Source organism: Vicia villosa, linkage group LG1 (assembly GCF_029867415.1).
Source record: "Vicia villosa cultivar HV-30 ecotype Madison, WI linkage group LG1, Vvil1.0, whole genome shotgun sequence".
Classification (NCBI taxonomy): Eukaryota; Viridiplantae; Streptophyta; class Magnoliopsida; order Fabales; family Fabaceae; genus Vicia; species Vicia villosa.
This window is the reverse complement of record NC_081180.1, coordinates 7,126,314-7,137,811: the sequence shown is the minus strand read 5'-3', so window position 1 is coordinate 7,137,811 and position 11,498 is coordinate 7,126,314. Positions and strand designations below refer to the sequence as shown.

General features: G+C 29.5%; 1 protein-coding gene across 1 annotated transcript; it reads left to right on the top strand.

Moving 5' to 3' along the window:
• Positions 1 to 203: 203 nt before the first annotated feature.
• Positions 204 to 1,821, top strand: LOC131629643 (uncharacterized). Its single transcript, XM_058900723.1, has 3 exons — positions 204 to 300; positions 399 to 733; positions 1,000 to 1,821. Exons 1-3 carry the CDS (start codon positions 204 to 206, stop codon positions 1,819 to 1,821), a joined length of 1,254 nt encoding a protein of 417 aa, XP_058756706.1.
• The last annotated feature ends 9,677 nt before the right edge of the window (positions 1,822 to 11,498 follow it).

Sequence of the window (11,498 nt, the reverse complement as noted above, 5' to 3'; positions counted from 1 at the left end):
TGCCAAGTTTTCAACCAACGCGCTCAAGTACTACACGTGAGGTCTATTCTCCTCCAAACTATATTCTTCCCGCTTCTGTTTTCCCCTTTAAATATCATTCTGTTTTTATGTGTAGCTCTCATTCTCATCATCACAATAATAATAGCTCTTATTCTCATAATAATTATCACTTTTTCAAGTTTCAACTTTCAAGTTTTTCATCAATGGAGTTCAAATATCGTGCCATCGACAATGTCAAACCAGCAACAACACTGCCTTTTCTTTCTCCAGCCAAATATCTCCCCAATGGATCAGTTCAAAGTAAGTCAATCGAAATCGCTTCTACAGCACGCTTATAAACCAAAGAAAATGAACCTAATTTTTTATATCTAATATATATCTTTGTTGTTGTTTTCCAGTGAACCATGGTTTTTCTGGTTTCCGACCACCACTAACAGGCGAGGAGGCACTGTGGCGAGAACTTGAGAAGGAGGTAATCCGCAGAGAAATTTTGCGGAGGATGGAATTGGAGGAAGAAGTGAGGAGGGAACTAGCAATTGAGAGACAATTGGGGATTTCAACACAGAGGCCGCTGAATATTCATGGACTACTGTCGCAATGGTCAAATTCAACGTCGATGAACCCTGTTGCTGCTGTTGGCCAAATCGGTGCGTCGCAACCGCAATTGATTCTGCCTCCTACGGCAATCAATCCTTCTCCAGAGATCAGCAACAAGGACAAAGTTATAGTGTTGGTCAGTTTTTATAGCTTTTCTCATTTTCTTGTGTCATTCAACATTTTAGAATATTCACGTGTATTACACAATGAGAAAGGAGACAGAGATTTATTCTATTCAGATTTTATGTAAGACAATTTGTTGTTAATATTTGATAGCATAAACTTCAGAAAGTTATTTTAGGGATCTTCCTTAGTCACATGGGACATAAGCGTTACTGTTGTTGGAAAAATATATTTATAAACATAATTCATCTGATGTTTTATTTGAGTATATTGATGCAGGATAGACCAGATCCGGAACTCTTTTATGCAAAGCGAAAAACAACGACACTGGTTGATTCGGAGACTGAGCCTTCTACAATTGGTTTGAAGAAAAAACGGAAAGAGGAGTGGAGTTGTGCATTGTGTGAAATTAAAACCACAAGTGAGAGTGGCTTGAAAGCTCATCTGAATGGTAAGAAGCACAAGATCAAGGAAGCCAGACAAAATAAGAAGATCTGCCAAAGCAACGTAACAAGTGAAAAAATTGTGAATTTGAAGGCTATTGAAACAAGTCTGATTTACACGAAATTAGAGGGTGATGTACAAAAAGATCAACATGAGCAACATCCTCAACCTTGCATGCCCTTAGAAGTAATGGATGCAACAATTATTGATAAGGGTATCCAAGAACCTAAACAAGAGGAGCAATTGCTGGCAAAGATGACCGATTATAGTGTAAGTGCAACAAAGTCCACAAATGAGAAGGAGCTTGTGGAGGTTTGTAATGATGTAACAGAACCTCAAAATGAGAAAAGCGAATTTGTAGGCTGTTTAGCAAGTAATAAAGATGCTGCAACTGAGGAAGTGCAAAAGGAAGATGCTGCAACTGAGGAAGTGGAAAAGAAAAGTGCACTAACAAAAAGAAAGAAGGATGAAATTTTATGGTGTGAGATTTGTGATATTAGCACTTTTTCAAAAGTTGTGATGGAAGGTCATATTAAAGGGAAAAAACACATGAAGAAAATGAAAATATTTGAACAAAACAGTCAATCCCCATCCACATGCTCTGTAGAGTCTGTATCAACAAAAGCTCCTGAGCTGATCAAATATACTCAACCATAACAAAGAAACAACCTGAATGACTAATATATATCATTTGAAGCAAAGGAGCATGAGCATAAAGTGGATCATATACTTTCTCATTAGAAATAAACATAAAATTTCTTTTAGTAACATAAATGTCTCAATTTTATGCTCCAGAAGTTCATTTTCTTTTCTTTTAATAACTTTCTTTTACTGTATGTTACTTTTGGGACTCATTTTGTTTCCTTAACTTCAAAATGTATTATATTGGTTCTTTAAATGTTTAAAATGGACCCTATTAGTGAAGAATTTAACAACTGATGCTTAGATTTTTTTTATCGAAAATAATGCAATAACTTTTAAAGGAATGAAGAACCTATGATACTTTTTTTAATTAAAAGATTATAATAAAGTTCGAAATTAACATAAAGGTTAAAAAGTATATTAAGCTTTTAAAGATTAATCATCCGCCACTGTTTTCTAGTTAACAAATGAAGAAAAAAATTGTGATGGATGATTTTTTAAGGTAAACAATCCGGTATTCTTGAATTTAGTTGGGTACCTTCGTCCAATCAAATATTATTATTCAATGACATGTTATTTTTTATAATTATTTTATTTTAAAGTAAATTTAAATCTTAAATCAATTTGCACTAAAAAGATACTAATACCCAATTACTTATCATAGGTACTTAAGAATTTATTTTATTTATTGATTTTAAAATAAGTGTTCATTTATTTATTTGTCAACCATATTATATATATATATATATATATATATATATATATATATATATATATATATATATATATATATATATATATATATATATATATATATATATATATATATATATATATATATATATATATATATATATAAAAACGCCTTTCATTAAACTGAAACAACTGAAGACAGTATCAAAGAATAAGATACATTCGAGATGAATCCCAACCAAGTTCTACTTACAATCTTCTTTCCCAGACCAACTAAATTATGAGCATTAACATTGACAGTTCTCCTAATAAAAATAACAGAAACATTATCAAACTCTTTCATTAAACCATTACAATCTACAATTAAGGGATCAAGGTCCGCTCGCACTGCAAGGTGGTTGACACAATCCACCACAACCTTAGCACCCAACTACAACACAATCTTCTTGAGGTTGAGATGGCAAGCCAAATGAAGACCCCATTCAATTGCCATAACTTCCGCATTACATGGTTCTACCTGCACATTGTAACAGTCAAACAACACTCAACAATCTTGCCTTCACTTTGAATTTTTTTCGTGGCGCACAAATGGGGTTGGGTTGGCAAAGTTAAACTCCATGACATGGCCCCACGCCTGCTGGGCAGCATCCTGGGGCCTCACCTGCGCATTTGAGAAAACTAGATCGTTTCTCACTTTCCAGATATTCCAAAGAGTTGTGTTGATCAACTGAGAACCAAAAGCATCCTTACAATCAAAACCCTTCTCCAACCATTTACACATATATGGATTTAGAGGAATATGAAGACCCAATGGGGATGAAAAGCAGACAACTTTGGCAAAGGAACATCCCAAGAAAAGATGTTGGACTGACTCAGGATGATCATGATAGAAAGGACAAGAGTTTTCATGCTTCATACCTTTTTTCTCAAGATTTAACTTTGTGGGCAAGATGTTTTTACTAAATCTCCAGAGTAAGTTTCTGATGCAGACGTGAACCGGAGCCTTCCAAAGCTTCTTCCACAAGGAAAAATAAATAGGACTGGAGGGCCCCTCCTTAACAGCCTCGCGCTTAACTTTTAGGAGATGGTACGAAAGATATTAGCACCACAAAATTGTATAACATACTCATGATTGCGATTAGGAAGAATACAAGAGCATCAAACCACTTACGAACTAAAAACCAAAATCACACTAATGGACTAACCCACCATATATTTAACTACTTAAGAAGAAAACCAAATGTGACCAAAGACATGACATTGAAAGAATAAATGATTAACACTTTCTCCTTTGCCACAACTAAAATTGTCAAAACAAACTACGCGATCCTAAACAGGCCAATGCTGACCGATCTCGAGTTGTATAGGGTCGGGTCACAACTTCTAAAATATAACAAAGAATCAGAAGGAACAATACTTCTACGAGTCAAATTATATTTTGAAGCAATTCTGTTGGAAATAATTCGCTAAACAAAACGAGAAACTTTAAAAGGAGCAATTTTATTCCAAATTATGTCTCTCAATTCTAAGTGGTCAATCGACTCAACATGCGTCAAAGTATGGTAAACCCTATGTCAGAAATCCATTAACTTAACTAGGTTTGCAACACCAAACATTGCACGCATTAGTCTGCAAAGAAATATCAATCAACAAAGAACAATATTCTACCATCTGCTCTGCATCCCAAGCTAACAACCTTCTTCTCTACCTCCAACTCAATCCATCAACCATCATCTCGACCTCTACGCATAGTTATTCACAAAAAGATAAAAAATATTCTAAACCTTCAACAAAGAGGACATCCCTCAAAACACGAATCAAACAAAATAGTATTTTATCTATTACATTCTTTCCTTGTAATTTTATTTTCAGTTCAATTGCCAATACCTTCACACACAATATTCAAATTGTTCCAACAGGCCGATACTTTCCTATTACCCCATTTGACACCACCCCCCTCTACACCATACTTTGTCACTAATATCATAAATCGAGTTGAGATTCTCTCCATACCTCATAAGAAATGAAATGCTCAATTACTAAAGTATTGGTGTATAAATACATATATTCTTAAAATGTGAGACATGTATTTTGCATAATTTAACTTGTCTACAATGAAAATAATAGTAATGAAATTTTCTATTTCTTATGAGAGGATCTCAACCCTCATAAATCACAACTATAAAATTTTATTAACGAACCTATTTTTTAATCAAATATGTTTCTATTGTTCAATCATATACTATCACGTAATTTTAAATAATAATTAACTTTAAAATAAATTTTACTTAAGGAATTTATAAAATAAACAATTTATAAAATTAATCTTTTTAATACATTAGAGTCTAAATTTGTTATATTCATATGATACAAAATACAATAAAAAATATATTTTGAATAATAGTGATTAAAATTGTAGAGAATTTGTTCAAGTTTATTTATATTCTATTTTAGAAAAAATGAATTAGTTTTACTTTTATTTTATTTCAAAAACAATATTATTGACCAAATACTCTTATTATTAAATTTATTTATATAAACAATAATTATACAAATAAAATTAAATCAACTTTTTATGGAAACCAGTTGAAAAATAATTGAATTTTATATGATAGGGAATAAAATAAAAAATATTTTTAATAATATTGAATAAGATTGAAGAGAATTTGTCCAAATTATTTTCTATTCTATTTTAGAAAACATGTATTATTTTAGTTTGATTTCATTTCAAATATAATATTATTGACCAAATGCAGCTATCAATAAATTTATTCATATTGAAAAAATAATTATACAAAAAAAATTGCCTAAAATTTTAATAGAAAAGTTTTATTATTGAGGAAGAATTGAATTTTCATTTTTGGTAGAAAAAGTTAAAAAAAATTTGTTATATAAATTTATTTATATAGAAAATAATTATACAAAAAAATTGCATAAAATTTTTATAGAAAATTTTTTATTATTGAGGAAGAATTGAATTTTCATTTTTGGTAGAAAAATTTAAAAAAAAATTGTTTATAGTAAATTTATATAAAATTAAAAATGAATTGGTCAAATAGTAATGTTTAAAACTATTTACCTTCTGTTCCAACCGCGCTCAAGTACTGCTCAAAGTAATATTCAAATAAAGTTAATCTTTTTATATTAAAAAAAAAGAATTTGTCCAAATTTATTATATTCTATTTTTGAAAATATGAATTATTTTAATTTTAATTTTATTTCAAATATAATATTCTTGACCAATTATTCTTATTAGTAAATCTATTTATATAGAAAAATAATAATACAAAAAAATAGTATCAACTTTCTATAGAAAATGTTTTATTATTGAAAAAGAATTGAATGTTCATTTTTGGTAGAAAAAGATTTAAAGAAAAAGATATTTACAATAAATAGTTATACAAAATTAAAAATTAATTGGTCAAATTAGTAATATTTTAAATTCTTCACCTTATGCTTCTAACAAACGCGCTCAAACTCTGCACGTGAGTCCCATTCTCCTCAAAACCATATTCTTCCCGCCTCTGTTTTTTCCCTTTAAATATCACTCTGTCTTTCTGCTTAACTCTCATTCTCATCATAATAATAACAATAGCTCTTATTCTCATAATAATTATCATTTTCAAGTTTCAAGTTTTTCTTCAATGGAGTTCAAATATCGTGCTGTCGATAAACCAGCAACGGCATTGGATTCTCTTTCCGCAATCACATATCTCCCTGATCGATCACTTCAAAGTAAGTCTGTCAAAATCCCCCTTTTGTATCAACAACGCGCTTTTAAACCAAAGAAAATAAACCTATTTTTTCTTTTTTATATCTAGTAATAATTACAGTTGTTGTTGTTTTTCAGTGAGCCAAGGTTTTTCTAGTTTCCAACCACCGTTAACTGGCGAGGAGGCACTGCGGCGAGAACTTGAGAAGGAGGTAATCCGCAGAGAAATTTTGAGGAGGATGGAGTTGGAGGAAGAAGTGAGGTGGGAGCTTGCAATGGAGAAAGAATTGGGGATTTCAATACCGAGGCCCCTGAATATTCAGGAACTAGTGTCTCAGTGGTCAAATTCAACTGCAATGAACCCTCTTGCTGTTGGCCATATCGGTGCATCGCAACAACAGTTAATTCTGCCTCCTAAGGAAATCAACCCTTCTTCAGAGATCAGTAACAATGACAAAGTTATAGTGTTGGTTAGTTTTCATAACTTTTTTCCTCTTCTCTTGTTATGTTTTGTGAAACCCTTTCTCTGCTAAATTATCTCAGTCTCTTATTGAGTCTTTGAACTAAAGAAATGTAATAAATACTCTCTAAATTATTTTAATTCATCAAATTAGTTCATAAACTATTATTCTCTCTCATTTTAAGGCGATTGAGAGACTAATTTGATGGATTAATAATAATTTAAGGATTATTTGGTATATCTCTATAGTTCAAAAACTAAATAACAGAGATAGTGATGGTTTGGAGAGCAAACTAAGATTTACTTTCTAATTGAATTTTTATGATTGGTTACTATTCATAATTTATTAGTAACTCTTTACTTATTGTTGTTTACTGTATTAGTTGATTGTATTGTTACTAGTCATTTAAAAAGTTGTTAAATTTTATTGTTCTAAATTAATATTGAAATAACATTTTTATGTGCATGTATAACTAGAGTATTGTTATGATACTTTCTTTTGACAAGTTTTGATATTGTTTTTATGAGAATAATTCATATGTTTCATTTGAGTATTTTAATACAGGCTAAGCCAGACCCGGAACTCTTTTATGCAAAGCGAAAAGCAAAGACCCAGGATGTTTCTGAGATTACGCCTTCTGCAACTGATTTGAAGAAAAAACCGAAGCTAGAGTGGAGTTGCGCAGTGTGTGAGATTAAAGCCACAAGTGAGAGTGGTTTGAATGCTCATCTTAATGGTAAGAAGCATAAGACCAAGGAAGCATGGCAGAATAAGATTTGCAAGAGCAACAAAAAATGTGAAAAAAATGTGAATGCGAAATCTACTGAAATAGTGGATACACTGATTGATAGTAAGAGTGTAAATAAATCTAAAAATGAGGAACAAATGATAGATATATCGGCTGAAAATGATGTCAGTATAGGCTTTTCCGAAAGTAATAAATACGTTGCACCAGAAGAAGCAACGGAGGAAGTAGCAAAGATAAATGAATGAATAAAAGGAAGATCAGATGTGGTGAGAAATTTGTCAAAACATTGTTAGTTCTCCATCAACATCCTCTGTATCGCAAGAAGCTTCTAAAGTAGAATTGAGAGATTTGAATTGTGAGAAGTGAGAACTTTAGTGGTTTATCTTTTTTTTTTTTTCATAAAGTGAAATTTCTCTAATTGGGAGATTTGAATTGTCAGAGCTTTGAGGGTTATCTTTTTTTTCTTCATAAAGTGAAATTCTCAAAGATAGGGGATTCAAAAATTGTATTGGAGATGTATGTTGCATAAGTTTTTTTATATATAATATTTGTTATTGTATTTTGAAAATTAAAAAAAAAAACATTGATAATAATTATTTATTTACCATTCTATATAAAAACATCATTTCAATGTTAAGAACTTAACAATGTCTTAGTGTCGGCTTGATTTATGCATAGACAAATCAAACTTGCCTAGATTAGTTTTATCTAAAAGTCAGCTAAAAATAATTAATTTATGTATGATATGAATTACGGTAAGAATGAGTAGAACAATAAATTTAATTTTATAAATTACTATAGAAGAGCTAAAAAATCTTAATTTAAATTTTAAAAAAAATCCGACAAACAACCAAACATGTCAAGATAAATTCTACATTGATTCTTCAAAAAATAATAACTAGAATGATACATTCAATTTTACTTTTTAATAACTTCAAAATAAATTCTACACTTTTAAAATCAAATTTGATTCCTCTAAAAATAGAATGAGACATACAATAGGAGTACATAAATTTGTGGCAACAATAACTTATAACGATGTATGTAAAAATTCAAAAAGTTATTCTTATTTTGGAATTTTTTTTACACATACACCGATATTTTCCACTGTCTCCAGAAGTTTCTTCTCATTTTTAAATTCAATTAAAATCTTAATAACCATCATTTCCACATACTTTTCATTTTTTATTCAATTGCACTTATACCATTATCTTTTCTTTTTCATAAGCAAGGGATAATATATATAGGAGAATTAGTGGTTCTCAAGCCCGATTACAATGAACAACGGGAAATGATAACATAATGGATAAGGTGTCACAAATAAACTTCAACATATGTGCATCTTGGAGAAATAGTGGCTATATAAAATATTTTAAGGTCTTGTTACTTCGAGAGAGTCAAGGGTTGACAAATAAAAAGATCAACAAATTCCTCAACCATGCATAGCCTTGTAAGTCTTGAATTATACAACTGTGGATAAGAGTGTCAAAGAAACTCCAAAAATGAGCAACCTCAGGAAGAAATGGTTGATAATGGTATCAGTGCAACATACTCTATAATTGAAAACTTTGTGGAGATTACGGTTAGTAAAAGTGTAAATAAATCTAAAATTGAGGATAAATTTGTGGTGACAGTGGCCGATAACTATGTAAGTGTAAAAAATTCAAGACATTTATTAATTTTTTTACACATATATCGATATTAGCCATTGTCTCCAAAGGTTTCTCCTCATTTTTAGATTCAATTACACTTTTAATATCATCTTCTCACATACTTTTCATTTTTGGATTCTCTTGCACTTATACCATTATCACTCACTACCTCCTTAAGTTGTTCATTTGTTTAGTTTTTGTGACACTGTTATAAACAAAAAGATAAACTTCTTTTCTAACCTTCCAAAACCTTATATTTCATGAATGATAATATTATTGATAAGGTGACACATAAACTATAAAAGAGTAGCAACTTTGAGAAAGAGGCTCTATATAATATGTAATTTTTAAGGTGAATCTACTGAAACAATTGTTACCACCAAAAAGTCATGAGTTGATGCATAAAAAGATCAACAAATTTCTCATCCTTGCATAGTCTTGTAAGTCATGAATTATACAATGAGTTGATGCATAAAAAGATCAACAAATTTCTCATACTGAAACAATTGTTACCACCAAAAAGTCATAAGGATGGGCAAGTTGAGGAGGAAGTGGTTGATAATGGTATAAGTGCAAGGGCCATGTTAACTAGTGCTTTCGGAGTACTGCTAAATATTCTTAGTAAAGAAAAAATATTTTATTCCTAAGCTTTTTTATAAGACTATATTAAGTAAAAAAGACTATGCCTCATGTCATAAAAAGGACTATTTAGTAATATGAATACTTTACAATTATATTCTTATATTGTACTTTAAATTAAAATATAAAATAAAATTTAGTTATCTTAAAAATTTTATTAAAATAGATTGAAAACACCAAATGAACAATGTTATATATTGTTTATATAAATTTTACTAACCAAATAGTCTTATAAAATTTATACTACTATTTAAGTTCAGATAAATTAATGCAAATAAATTTTTAGTATCATTGAACTTTTAATTTTAGTCTATATAAACATTAACTCAATTGCTTGTTTACATATACTCAAATAAAATAGATTTTTAGGTAAACTAATCAAATCTTTAAAAATGTCTAATTATGCCTACAAATAAGATTATATGACAAATTATAAGTCAAACTTATACTCAAATGAAATAGGTTTTTTTAAGGGAATTTGTCCAACCCGTTGTCTACCCTTAAATATAATAACCAAGAATAGATTGTTTCTCTTATTGTCATCTATTCTATTGTTATAGAAAATTGTATAATATTCTAAACAACTTTTGTTTATAACACTCCAGGACCTTACAAACAAGACACGGAAAAATAATGAAATTTTAAGAGAGAAAAAACAAAATAGATGAAAAATAAACGGGTTAATATAATAGAACACAAAGGGTTTAATATATCATCACGACACAAAGATAATAGAAGAAGTTGTGAAACTGAGCAACACTATAACTTGGTACCTGTCGCGGTTTCCGTTGAATTTGACTACTGCAACACGATCATAAATATTCAGCAGCTGCGTTGCACCGATTTGAACATTGCCAAGTAAGACTATGTTTGGAAGTTTGGATGGGAGAAAAAAGGTATTGATACAATTTAGATATGTACCAAGTACAGGTATTGGTACTGAATACGACATTTTTAGATAAACTAATGTACAGGTGCACGCGGAAAAATCATTATATTATCAGGGAGCTATGTGACTGGAGAAAGAGAATATGATCTGGTTGATGGTTCGATATGTATTTGAATTTCACTATAGAAAAAGTTGAAGGGAAACATACACATATTTAAATTGAAAAAGCAAAAAACAGTTGAGATAAGGATTGTGTTCTTTGAAATAGAAATAGTGTGTATATTCATCATTTATAACTATTAATTTGAAATAATGAAAAAGTAATAATTAAAAAAGAAATCAAACCCCAAAATTGATATCAAAATACCATTTCTCTTGATGATAATAGAAATATATGGTAACTAATTCTCTTTAGAATAAAATATAAATACAAAATACTTATTATTAGAATAAAATATAAACAAATCTTAACATATAGTCTTCAATTTTATTGACTTTAATAAAGAAAATATATTCTTTTACTCCATAATATATGAAATTAATTATCTTATACTCTGAATTATTACATTAATTTATTTTCGGTTATACTTTAAATACTTTTTATTATATATATTTTTTATTCAAATTTTTTATTGGCTCTATTTGGTAAAATTAGAGGTTGAATGATAAGTTAGCTGATAGCTTTCAGCTTATGGCTGATGGCTGATAGTTTATAGCTTATAGCTGACGATGATGACTGATAGCTGATATGCTAATTAAAATGTTTGGTAACATTAGCAGTTTAACTAGCTGATAAATATAAAATGACATAAAAAGATATTTCTTAATTAATAATTAAATGTATATTTAAAATAATTAAAATTTATAAGGGTAAAAATGGAAGAAAAAATGATAAGCT